The 13,843-nt window shown below is 40.4% G+C and overlaps 1 protein-coding gene across 2 annotated transcripts in view; it reads left to right on the forward strand.

The window, feature by feature from the left end:
- Positions 1–12,307, forward strand: part of ATF7IP (activating transcription factor 7 interacting protein) — an 85,203-nt gene extending 72,896 nt beyond the window's left edge. The window contains exons 11-14 of one of the 2 annotated variants that reach the window (XM_051784138.1): positions 2,164–2,340; positions 3,282–3,467; positions 5,848–5,957; positions 7,367–12,307. In XM_051784138.1, the coding sequence (XP_051640098.1) occupies positions 2,164–2,340; positions 3,282–3,467; positions 5,848–5,957; positions 7,367–7,783 (890 nt within the window). In that variant the 3' untranslated portion in view covers positions 7,784–12,307. The remainder of the gene's footprint in view (positions 1–2,163; positions 2,341–3,281; positions 3,468–5,847; positions 5,958–7,366) is intronic. The other variant, XM_051784139.1, reaches the window with a different exon arrangement.
- The last annotated feature ends 1,536 nt before the right edge of the window (positions 12,308–13,843 follow it).

Here is a 13,843-nt window from a genome sequence, read left to right on the forward strand (position 1 = left end):
TGGAAATTAGCCCCTTTTCCATCTTGTGTATTAGATTAGGGGTTTTGCTTACACCTTCAGTAGAAATGATTTCCATATTATGCTCATTTCCATAAATCAGATTTTTCCATCTCCTGTACGTCCATGTTTGTTATGAATATGATGCTGTGTTCATTTAATATTGGAACTGTTTCTTAATTACTTTAAACCTTAGTTCTGTGCTTACTATGCACCAAGTCTTCCTGTTTTCCTTGCTGTTTTTTTATTTACATAGCCTTTGCCATTTGTTTCCATTTATTAGCAAAGTCTAGATGGTTATCTTTCATCGTTTCCTGTGGCTCATGCAATCCTGACCTAGTTTCCAGCGGCTGGAATGTCAGCAGGGTTCTTGATTTGTCAAGGATAAATGAACTTGCTCTGTGTGAGATTAAAAACAAAAGTAAAACTGAAAAAGCTCTCACATTTGTCCAGACTGACATTTTCCTAGGGAAAAAACCTACATTTTTACAGCAGTAGTGTGTCTGGGATTTTACTTGTTGGATTATAAGCACATCTTCTAAGTCATGACTAAGAATGCACCAATGTCACTTGAATTATTCAGTGGTAGTTGAAATGTGCATCAGTCTGTAAATATTTAAAGTAAACAGATGTGTACATCTCTGTATGAATCTCTTCAGAATCAAGCAGTTTGAACACTGGGACATTTCTCTTCGCAAAAGAAGCTTGAACTAATCACAAGGCCTCTTAGTTGATGAAAGAGCAAGAAACATCTCACCTTCTGTTTTCAGAATGAACATCCCTTTACTGCTCCTTTTATAGACTTTGAAAAAAGAAAGAAAATTTTATTTTGATCACATGGCTTCAGTGAAGTAACTTGGCTCTGGAGTCAACAGAAAGGTCTACAATTCATACTGTTTTATTTTTGAGGTCTTGAATTTGGGGATATGGTTTAGGGGTGATTATGGCAGTGCTGGGTTGACAGTTAGACTAGATGGTCTTGAAGGTCTCTTCCAACCTTGATGATTTTGTGATTCTGTAATTGCATTTCATAGAATCCTATAGCAGTTTCTGAAGGGTACTGCTACTTCAAGCTGTTAGTAGCCAGTGTTAAAGGCAGCTCGCTGAGACCATCAAAATTGTCTCAAACCGCTAAAATCCACAAAATTTTGAGCTATGCTGCCATTAACCCTGTTCTTAATGTTTGAAATCTAGTTGGTATACTTAATTGCAAGTTTCAAAAAGGTGTTCTTCACTATATTGTTTTCTCAAGAGTAAAATGAGTATTAACGTATTTTTATATTATATGCTCTTTTACTAAATTAGTGGCTGCTGCATGTACAATTAGGGCAAATCTTTTTTGAATGAGTGCCCCTAAAACCTACTCATTTATCTTGTGCTTTTTAGCTCTTGATGGTGTCTTCTCTGCCCACTGTTAAACTCTAATCTAGTTGAACTATCCAGGCAAAAGCTTCTCAGTTCTTCTTTATTCAACTTACGCAGAGGCTTGATTAGATATGGACTTGCACCTTAATGAATATTTTATGTTGTCACAAATAAACTAAAGGAGGAAAAAATGTTGCTGTAGTAAACTACAGATACAGACACTATTTGTCACTTCTCACAAGTCAGTAAGTCACATTGAGGATGATGTCAATGTGAGAAAACAAATTTTCTTTTCTACAAATAATAAAGTGATTCCCCTTTTCAAGCAAATAGCATGAAAATTCAAAACAGCAACAAACAGGACTGACTAACAGATTGAATGAATGAAAGAGTCAGCAAATAACAAAAAGATATAAGCATCAAAGGTAGACAAGGCCTTTTAAAGGGTTTAGGATATCTTTTTTTTTAACAGAAACTTTTAAAGACTTTGGCATAGTGTTCCATTACATTCAGGTTTCCAAATTGCACTGAAATATGCAAACTTCATGATGATAGGATAGAACATTATGGAGTGAGGTGGGGGGAGATTACGATGATGAAAGTGAGGGGGGTTGAATGAATTTTCTGCAGATTTGTTTGCAGAATGAAAAGGTCAAAGAAATGTCATGCTCAGAAATATACTCACTAATCTGTAAATGGGGACAGGGGAAAGAGATTTTAAAACTCTGTGACGTTTAAAATTCTGATTCAGAAATTAAAATTTCTATTTGCTATTGTCTATAACTTTATTTTATTTTAAAGCAGATGGCAAGAAGCAGAAGCAGAACCAGACACCAGTTACAGGACTGAGCATACCCACGCAGCCCTTGGCTCGGCCCTTGCAACCCAATTTGCCGCCTTTGCAGCCAAACCCTGTGCAGCAGACAGGTGTGCCGACCAGTGGGCCTTCCCAGACCGCTATACATGTATTACCTACAGGTAACTTCATCTTACTTCGTCACAGTGGGAATACAGGGGCTGATTTTTTCTTAGACTTGACTCTTGTGTGTTCTACATTGTGCTAATCTTTTCAAGTGAATATTCAGAATGTCTCGGTTGCTTCTTAATCTTTCATTCTGGTCAGTTTCCCATAACTTTTTTTTTTCCCCAAAAAAAATTTTGAAGTAAAAGGGCAAAATAGTATTATTGGTTTGGAAAGAATTCAGGATCAAATTAATTCCATGGGGAGGAAGAAATCCTACTAAGGGTGGTCACGGAAGTTATTAAATATCCTGTTGTTTGTAAAAGTGAAGTAGAAAAATCTGTGATAGCTGCCTCATACAAGTAATGGGGAAAAATATTATCAACATCACTCCTACGTCTGTCCCTGTGCACTTGGCAGTTAATCCTTTTGGCAGAGTGAGTGGCAAGGCTGGCATTGAAGTTCAATCCCTAGATGAATATTATTTTCTCTGTAGTGTGATTAAGTTTTTCCCCTTTCTTTCTAACATAAAGAAACATAGATCCTCTTTTTTTTCCCCTTATTTTACTCTATTTTGCTGTATATGATTGTTGAAGATTAGTTGGTGCTGAAATTGTCTTATGACTGATCTGTTCTGCAGGCTCTTTGGTGGTGGGTTTTAGATTCTCCACCACTGTCCTTACATTCAGGACCTTTGGGAGCAGGGGAGGTATAATATTTATCTTTTCTGTTAGAAATTTGTATATATATTGACATTAACATTTCAGGTGAAAATACTGTATGTTTAGACTGTTTTCACTTTTCTTGCATTATCAAAATCAGATAGAATTTCACAGAGCCAGTTTTTATTTTACATGGCTCAGATGAGTCAGTTTTCCAAAGGAGATGTGTACTCTGGAATAGGCATATAGCTTCATGTCATGGAATTCGATTCCAGGGTCTGTCTGTCTTTTTTCAGCTCCGACAACAGTGAATGTAACTCATCGACCAGTGACTCAAACTACTCCAAAGCTTCCTATACCAAGAACCCCTGCTAACCATCAGGTGGTCTATACCACTATTCCTGCACCACCAGCTCAGAATCCTGTAAGAGGAGCTGTCATGACAAATCCAGGTTTAAGGCCAGTCAACCCACAGGCTGGAGGTAGGGGATGATTCCTTCCATGCACTTCTTACCGTGACACTACCTCATGGATGTGGGATTTAGTTTTTTGGTTTGGGTTTGCTGTTTGGGCTCTTTACAATACTAGTCCAAGTTACAGAGGTTAAGGGTTTTTTTCCAGCTTACAGACTTGGGAAAAATGTTAGGCTACTAAGAAATTCCACCTGCAGCTATGTAAATAAAGAAAAACTGTATTTAAGTCATCTCAGGCACTAGCTCTGCCAATTAAAGCATCTCTGGATGACATACAGAGTACTTTACAAGGTAGCAGAAGGTAATGTGATTGGCACCATGTTCCATGGAAAGATGGAGACCAGTCTTTTATTATGGTATAAAATTAAAACATTTTATATGTAGTAAATCATGTTCGATTTCCTGTATAAAAGTCACATTTCTCTCAGACATCTTAATATAATTCCTTACAGATCTCTGTGTCCTGTGCCCAGCTGTCTCAGTTTAATGAGACTGAAGTGTTTGCTACAAAGGATGAGTTATGAGGAAGATCAAACTCCTCCCTCTAAGCAATTGTAAATCCAAAATTAAGAGGCTCCAGTTGAGGAAATATGGAGAAAGAAAAGATAACAGCCCTTTATTAAAGGATATATGTGTATAGGCAGCACAACAAAAGAACAAAAAAAACCCAAACAACAATCCTGCACCCAGAGTTCCCACCAAAAACAGTTCAGTACTTTTTGCCTTTTGGCCCAATTCTAACCACGGTCAGCAGGGGACGACGTTGGATCACTGGAGGGGCAGAGCCTGCAGTGCTCTGTGTTGGTCGGCAGGGGGCGGGTTATATGAAGGGTTAATATTTGGATACTGGGTAGAGAGTTTTCACATATTATTAACAAAAAAAGCAATAATGTTTCTTGATTCCTTTTAGGCATCATGAGTTTCCAGTGTTTGGTTCATTCTACCTTCTTCACTGTCTTTGTTATGCAGCTTTCAGAAATGGTGCTACTGATGTATATTGGTTTATATTATCATTGCAACAGTCTTTAGTGTGAGTAGATGCTTCCAGAGTAAGATCTCTACACCTTGTCTTTGAAAGACTGACTGTGAGAACCCATCCAAAGGGTTTTGCAAATTGCAGTTTTGTCCTTCTGCCTCAACTGAGTACTATGCCTAGAAATAATGCTACATTTGTACTTTATATCTTATTAAGGCATTTCTGACCATCTTCAGATTATTGTAATTTCCTGAGACAGAACCACAGTCATATTAAACCAGTATACCTGATAGGATTCTCATAGATGAGAAACAGCCAGCTCAGGTGACTGTCTATCCTACAGGAGTTTGCACAGCTTCATCAGCTTCTTAGATAGATGTGCCAATACGAAAAAGATGTGGAGCATCTATCTAGTGTTAAATGCTATTATTATAAAGTGCTAAGATTTAGCACTCTGAACTCCCTGCCTCAGAGTTGCAGATCATAGACTTCTGACACTCATCCCCTGTGATTGTAGCTTGGTGAGTGTTTATATAGAGAAGAAATTGCCATTCAGTAGCTGTGGTTTCCTGATATGTGTTGCTCTCTGAGCTTATCTTCTGGAATATTAGAACGCTTCCATCTCGCAGAGGTGTGGAACTCTAGGGGGTGGTAGAGATTGCCCTGAAACTTGTATTTCTAGATGGAAATGGAGGGACACTCTAGGCAACCCGTAACAATGAGCAAAAGCTTTGAGTTCACAGAACATACATGTTCCAACAGTGAACAGATAAAGTGTTACTTAAGAGAATTAAATGTAGTATAAAATGAATGAAAACTTGGTAGCTTGCAAGAGTTTTGGATATTATGTACAAGGCTATAAAACTGCCTAGTTTATTTCTGCCAGTCAGGTCAATTTGCTGTGGGAATGAATGAAATGGTGATGCCTGTGAGTAATATCCATCATGGTGTCTGTTCTGTGAGGGAGGACAAGCAGCTTGGACTGTGACTTACCTTTTTTGTTTTCAGTACCACCCATAGCACAGCTTTCTGAGTGGATATCATTCTGCTGCAGCAGCATTTATCTTTTCTTTTCTGAATCTCAAAGTGATGTTTTTCTTTCCATACTTAAGCTCCCTGTATCTCCCCCCCTTCCCCTCCCCACCCATTTCTTTCATGCTACAAATTATTAAAGCGACATCTGCCCCCTCTGCAAACATAAATACTTGCTCTCTTCTCACTTTTACAGCTTCAGGGGATGGGAGGTGATACTATTGTTAGGCAGCGCTTCATCAGTCTGCTGGAAGCTTGAGGAGAGTGTGTCTGTCTGAAATTTGGTTTCATCCAGCTGAACCACGGAGTTGGTCTTCCAATGTTCTGTTTAGCTGATTGTAATTATTGAATACTCAAAAGTATTCATTGTGCTTCTTACAGGTATGGCAGTGCGAATGCCTCAGACAACCTATGTCGTGAACAACGGGCTGACTCTCGGGTCTGGAGCACCTCAGCTGACAGTGCATCATCGACCGCCGCAAGCGCACGCTGTGAGTGGTGCTTTGGAAATTACTGGATGCAATTTACAGGCCTGTCTCTGCATTAGTACCTCTCAGAATGCTTCTTAGCATGAACTGCAGAATAGTGATAGCCAGTTCACGTGCATAGCACCACCCAATCACCTACAGCAACTTCTGCCCAGAATAGTAAAAGCTGTGCAACCTGTTAGTTTACCCTGGCCTTCTCCAAATCACCAGCAGTGCATATTGAAAAGTAGTACATGAATTGTCTGCACGGACTTGTGGAGTCAAGGGTACAAAAGAACTGCTACTAAAAAACATTGAGTCATGGTTTGGCTATGAATTGGCTCACGAGCTTTTCAGTACAGCTGTTTGCAAAACTGAGGAAACAGAACAACATGCAAACGAGATCCCCAAGGTTGCCAATTCCTATATTTCAGAGGGTTTTTTTAAATCACTGTTGGGCGTGATTATTTCTGCATTGACTCAAACCCCTTTTTGTAAGTATTTGAGAATTTTCTCTGACTCATTTCATTTCAAATATGTTGCCTGCACACTCACTATTGGGCAGTTGCATTACTTATGGTGTCCTGAAATGGTAAATATATTATCAAGAAGGTGACTTACCATTCCTTCAGTCTAAACACCATTCAACTTCATGCATTCTCCAGTGACAAATAATGAGACTAAATCCAACCAATATCACAGAGAACACTTAAGATGCCAAAATCTACCCCAGATTCCAACCTGAAAGATCCTAGGCTTGAAAAAATAACAAAATTTCATACTTATTGTAACCATGTTCCTAAATGCATCTTCACTAACATAAACAAGAGACCTAGGGCTGGTTTTGCAGTATAAAAAAGAAATATCATTGGAAAGAAATATTTTTGCCTTTATTTCAAAATTTTCTGGAAACTGAGGCTGAGCTTTTGTGGTGAATTTAAGGGATAAAATCCATGTAGCACCATTAACCTTTCTTCTGTTTGTGACTGAAAACCTGTCTGTTGAAAAGATGATGAGATGTCAGCTTAATGCACTGCCTGGGGTGTTTTGGGTAATGTGGGAACAGCAGCTCAAACGTAGATTGGCTCAAAGTCATTGTGAACCTGCCTGCTCAGTTATGGTAAAGAGCACAGTGTTCACTCCATCCCCTCTTGCCTGGGAAGCAAAGAGGATATAGGGAAATAACTGCAGCAATGATCAGTTGTAGAGCTAGGGATTTATATGTAAATAACCTAAGAATTTATGGCATTCTTGGTCCCACCCCTTCTCAACATTTGCTGCTGCTCCCTTGCCTCTGCACACAGGACTGATAGTTGTGATGGCTGGATGATTGCAGGCTCATTTGCTTCCAGTTACCTGGGGAATGATGAATTAAGGCTCCTTCCAACTGCTGTAAACTCTGACCTTTCCCTTGTTGCCCTTATGCTGCTTAGGAGCCACCACGCCCTGTACATCCTGCCCCACTTCCAGAGGCACCACAGCCACCACGTCTGCCCCCTGAAGCTGCCAACACTTCTCCGCCTCAAAAGCCACAGCTGAAGCTGGCACGGGTACAGAGCCAGAATGGAATTGTGCTGTCATGGAGTGTCATGGAGGTGGACAGGAGCTGTGCCAATGTGGACAGTTACCATCTCTATGCCTACCACGAGGACCCAAGTGCCACTATGCCCTCCCAGTGGAAGAAGATCGGGGAAGTGAAGGCCCTCCCTCTCCCTATGGCATGCACTCTTACACAGTTCGTGTCTGGCAGCAAATACTACTTTGCAGTCCGGGCTAAGGACATCTATGGACGCTTTGGACCGTTCTGTGACCCCCAGTCCACAGATGTGATCTCTTCTCAGAGCAGTTAAACGGAGATCTTTGGAGCCTTTAAACCTGCCCTGGTACCAAGAATTACCCCAGTTCTGGGGGGAGTTGATCCCATGCATGTAATTCACTTTTAAATCCACTCTCTGCAGAATTATTTTAGACAGTTGTGTGATACACTACATGCATTCAGAACCAAAAGAAAAATAGTCACCTGCAGCAAGAGATCCTGTTTTTTCTGAATAGTTCATGTCATGGGCCATTTGAAACTTTCATTTTTGCTTCCATGACAGCTGTTCCATATAGATACCTACATACCCTTTATCCAAGGGCATCCTGAATGCCTGGGATTCTGCTTCTGAGTGGGAACAAAACAGTAAATTACAGTTTGTCTGAAGCAAAACACACACATTTGTACTGGAAGATTGAGTGGTCTGGTCTTACTTTACAAACTGGAATGAACTCTCTGAGGGAAGGGAAGGGAAGGGAACTTCTAGTCTGGCCAGGAACCCATATGTATGTAAATTTGGAGGTGGTGGGGGGAAAAAAAAATCACCCCACAACCTCCTACCTCTTATAAATAAGAACGCTCCTCTACTTTCACCATCCTCCCCCACTTGCCCTGGGAGCATTCCCAGGTCGTATCTGACAGTGAATTGTAGAGCTGCATTCACACCTCTCTAGTTCAGACAGTTTCTCTGCCCCTCCCCTCATACATCCAGCCCTATTTTTTAGATTTATTTTGTGCCTTAAAGAATAATTTCAAAAATAAAATGTAGCCAGATACCTTGTGGTGTTCTTTTATTTGCTTGGAGTTATTTTTCCCTTTATCCTTCTAGTCTTTCACTAGTGCTTTTCATTTTCCAGGCCTGCAGTAATTATTATTTCTGTTAAGACCAGGAAGTGCAACATCTGCTGATGCTGAACTCGTTTTTATCTGCATTCTATCTGAGTATCACTCAACCCTTTCCTCACTGTAATTCTTGAGCAGTTGTTTTTGTCCTGTCAAGAATATTACAGTATACAGACAGTATTTTCCACCCAAGCCTTTCCCTGTTCTTTTGGGAAAGCTGTATGCTGCAATTCAGCCAAAGAAGAAACCTCTGTGGTGTGGCACTATGAAAGCTTCTGCCTGTTGGCACTCAGTTTGGATGTTCAGTGAGTACGGAAAGAGAAGTTGGCTTCCCAGTTGTCTTCTCTCTCTCAGCACCTGCCTGCCTCTGCAGAAAGCCAACACAGCCAAAGGAGTTTAGAAACTATTTTAGACACTGGCCTAAACCTTGTGAGTAATTGCAAATGTTAGTAGATGCTTTCATGATGCTTCTGAGCTGAGAAAAGAAAATTGGTGCATCTGCTCTGCTGTCGTTGACATGTTAAACTTGCTGTTTGCAGAGCCAAGTTGTAACTCACCTGGACAAGAAAGTGTATGTAAGGTTTTGATTTTGGCAATTTTCAGTTGCATTCCTGCCCAACAAAACCAAACAGTGGGTTTAGAGGGGAAAGATTCTTTTTTTTAATCCATCGTATAGCAAAGGTGCAGAATATAATATTTTTTCATTTCGATACCCTTTTTCTTACAACCAACATTTTGAAATGTAAAGCAACGTTGAAAAAGTGTCAGAAAAATTAAATCCCAAAACAGGACTGGTGAAATATACTATGAGATTATGGGTTCTTTAGTTATGTTCCTTTTGAGAACTTTTAACACTGAAAGAAATGTCATTGTATACTTTGTCTGGTTTACTGTACTCCATGTAGGTGGGATTGTCACTTCTGTCAAGTAAGCAACAGCTATTCTCGGTGTGGAAACTTGCATTTAAAGTATAGCGGTTCTGTTGATTTGGGCAACCAAAAATTCTGGCTAAATCCAAGTATCATCAGAGAAGGTTCACACCAACTCTCATGTAGGAACGATTTTCTCTGAACTACAGCTCTCCCTGTATTTCTGGTGCCAATAATCAAAAATGCCTTGAATTTGTCTATGTTTAATTAATTTTTTGTCTGCCTATTTCAAGGAATAATTACTTAATAATGCATTTAGTCTTATTTAGTCTAAAGTGGGGTTCTTATAAAGCCAGTTCTGTAGTAGAGGTTAGAGCAGTTCTTTCCAGTTGATGGCTGTCAAGTCCTGCTTGGGCAATTTTTTTTTAATGTGTCTTTGAGGTTGTACCAAAGAGCCCTTGGCCATATCAGTACAATGAAGTTTTACAGTTTTAAAATTAGACTACAGTCTGGAATTTATGCACTTATTTGTGATTCCAGCCCAAACAATAAATGAGCTTTTCTATAATTTGTGCTTGCACTTAGATCTTGTTTTTAGGTTTGTCTTGTTTGGGAAAGGCAGGGGGTGCGGGCCCTGCATTAGAATTTTTTCTTTCCTTCAGTGAAGTATTATTAGGGATGGTCTGGCATTCTGTTTGGAGGTTTTGCAGGTTGCATCCTTAGAGAAAGAAGACTCACCTTTATTTACTCCAGATGTAGTTCTTCACTGAACTGATTGTGAAAACTGGCTTCTGGCTTAACAGACCCCTTATGCTACCGAACACGGGTATTGCTTAGTTCCTTACCTCATGGCACTTACCCCATGTGGTGGAGTGGCTGGTTATTTTATTATCCTTTACCTCCTAGAAAGAATAAAGCTACTGAGAAACTAAATTTCTGCTAGCAACAAACAATCAGAAGTAATTTGTTTCATTTATTAGAATTTATTTGGAAGTATTACCAGAATATTCAGGAACACTCATTACAGGTCTGTTACTGCTGTGTCTCTAGACTGGTCTCCTCATTAGCGTCAATTGCTTGAGCCTTCCAGTAATCCACTTTTAAATATGCTAAAAAGCTGTATATGGCTTTTAAGTGGAAGAGTTGGTTTTAGTTTCTTCTCTGCACTTGATGCAAGGTTTTCCATCTGACTTTAGGTAGCCTGGTATAAAGTTGTTCCTGATTGTGTGTTTTGCTGCTGCCTCTGGGTACGCAACATTTCTGCAGTACTGCCCTGGATTTAGTTTCCCATGTTTTAGCAAACACAGCACTGATTCTGCAGCTGTGTTTTCCACCATTATTTACTTTCTGGTGTGTTTTAGGTTTTGGTTGTGTGTCGCAACAGCCTCTCAATGTCCAGGCTGAATGTAATTTGAGTTAGTCCACCTACTTGTAGAGGAGCCCTGCTGTGCAGTGCTGATGGCAAAATGCCATTCCTGTCCACTGCATTTCTCCTAGTTGCAGCTTCACTGGCCTCTTTTATTTTGCTCTGTGTCTAAAAAAGCTTTATTGCAAACAAAAAACTAAAGCCGTGGAGGGGGCAGGCTGCAAGTGTAGCATCTGTACTGCGCCTGCAGTGGCAGCTTCAGAAAGCACAAGGGTGCAGAGGCAGGTTCCCCTCAGCCTGTAATTATTTCCATGCTCTGAGCAGCTTCCCTAGGAGTAGCAGTTGGGCTTAGACTTTGCTCCTTTGAATTATTTGTACTACCTTTGGCCACGTTAGATCACTGAGCACAAGCACTGAGACACTCACCCGTTCCCAAGGTTTTTAGCACTAGGCTGGAAACACCCATGGTGTTTTCCCTGTAAAATTAAGGGGTCTTACCCTGCTTCCTTTGAAAATGAAGGCAAAACCCATTGTGCCTTCACTGGGAGCATGATTGGACCAAGTGGTAGAATCTGAACACCATTTTGTACTGTAACAAAACCAGTCACTTCAGCCCACCCTTCATGCTGTTTGTCTTAAATGTCCAATAAATTAAAATCTGTATTGTATGTAGGAATGAGTCATGTTTGTTGCTGCTCCCTAAACAGCCATTCCCCAGGATGAGTATTGCATACACTGTAAAAAAATCAAGCTGTGATTCTGCCTTCTTATAAACTCTTTTGAGTATTTTCCTTTAGTCAAAAATATCTATGCAGATATTTTAAATAGAAGCTTGATATATTAAATATATATTTTTTTAGTTTTGCTGATTTGGGTTGGGCTGGGCGTTGTACGAAAACACTGGAGGGAGAGGAGTTCAAATGACACTGAGCCAGGCCTGCTACCCAAGTCTGTATTCCCTTAAAAACATCTTCTGAGGGGAGAAGGAAAATAATAAGGATAGCTAGGAGAAAGCAAATGAATGATTTTTCCTTTTCATTCCTTTTAAGTTAAAAATGCATCTTTATTTCTTATCATCATTATGCAGGCTGAGTATTCTTTTCTTCTCTTTTATATACATATACACATGCATATATATATACATATATATATATTTGAAGTGCTGTCTTAATGAATTGTAGTTGTAAATAAGATAACTGGGTAGTAGCTGTTTGGGGAGTCCTCTTCAGCTTTAGTAATTTATTGACTATTGGGAGTCAAACATGCAAAATCCTTTTTTGGGAAACTCCACATCTGATTTCTTGTTCTGTTTTGCAGCTGGACTTGTAAATACAAAAAAACTAATTTAATGTCCAATTTAAACTGGGCAGTTGCCAGCTCTCCCCATATTGTAGATTAGTGTGTGTCTGTATTAATTGTAGTGGAGTTTTGTCTGACAAGCCTGAAATTTATACTTTGAAATAAACTTTTGGGTTTTTAACATTTTGAGTCATCTGTACTTAGTTCCTGACACCTCAGGAGACAACTCTCTCAAAAAAGAGCCCAAAGCCTGCTCTTCCTCTTCACCTCTTAAGAGGTGGCTCCTCTTAAGCCACTTTGCTTAAGTGACACTGAGCCACAATAGTTTGGCTCTTCGTCATTCCCAGGGAAGCAACTGCATGATGCTGCCCTCACAGAAGCAAGAAACAAAAGCGTGCTGTAACTTCTGGAAAGCCACCTTGCATGCACTTCTGCAAAGCTTGGACAGACAAAATCAAGTAACCTGCTCCCCAGAGTCGCCCCAGAGGGATACAGGAATGGAAACCCAGTTGCTGGTGCTACTCCAAAAACGATTTTCCTCCAGGGTGCCAGGTTTGATCTCCGAAAAAATAGTCACTCTTAGCAAGGGGCTTGGATCAAAGTACTGGATATGACTTTGGTTTTTCACAGCACCTTGAGCCTGCAGCAGTGATCCCAGCACACTCAACTGGCCCTGGTTCTCAAGCCAGGGGGCAGCTGTTGTGCACAGCACTAATTGCATTGGTCAAGAGTAATGAAATAAGGGGTAAATGAAAAGGGTGTTTCAGTGCAGGGATCAAGTCTCTGCTCCCCACCCTACTGCTTCAAGGGTAAAAGCCAGGAATGGCACCATGACATGGGACCAATAAGATGCTGGACTAGATGGCAGTCTGGGAAAAGCTGCTTCTTGGACCCAACTCTGTTGCCAAATTGTAGAGAACTCAAAGTACCTGGAGTTACAGACATGCCTACCCCGAGTTAGTGCTGACCCTGTACTTCGAGGACATATAGTTAATTTGTGATGGTAATAATTAGTTTCCTTGCACTTACTAAAATTTGCTTCAAATCACCGAGGAGAAGATAATGGACTCCTGTGAAGTGATGCCTCAGCACAATCCCACTTCAAAGTCCTGAGTTTCTCAAACTGGCTCTTTAGACTAAGAGTATACCTACTGCACATAGTTTAGAACATGAGTTTTATCATCAAATACAGTGTAACCACTCTGCTCAAAGCACTGCTGTAATTACAGTCTGTGCTGGAGTAAAGCGAAGTGAGTAAGTGAACATGCAGAGCACTCACTGTTTTGCTGCAGGGTGGCTTTGGCACAATACAACCACGAGAGGTGAGTTTGCTACTGGACTTCAGAAAAGGGGAATGGCAAAGGAAGTGAAAGCCTGCATTACATGTGGTAATTTTGGTGGTCCTGCTGGGAGGAGTCATTTCCTCTGTAGGCATTGCCTAGTGACTGAACAGCAGGTTTCTTTTCGTTATTGCAAGAGAGATTTATCACAACGACCTCCTAATTCCATCTCCCTACCAAGTAAGTGTCTCTCCAGCCAAGCCTGAAAACCTGAAGTTTAGGAGACAGAAGCTACAGGACTTGGAAAAATCTGGAAGTAGGGGGCAACTTCTGCCACAAATCCTCTGCTTAGAGCACACCTTCCCCCCTTTTTTTTTCTCCAAGTGGGATCTGCAGAAGGGAATAAGATATTCAAAGAGACCTTTAAACTTCCTGTG

This window comes from Manacus candei, unplaced genomic scaffold (genome assembly GCF_025592945.1).
Source record: "Manacus candei isolate 608988 ecotype Guabito, Panama unplaced genomic scaffold, ASM2559294v1 h1tg000018l, whole genome shotgun sequence".
Classification (NCBI taxonomy): domain Eukaryota; kingdom Metazoa; phylum Chordata; class Aves; order Passeriformes; family Pipridae; genus Manacus; species Manacus candei.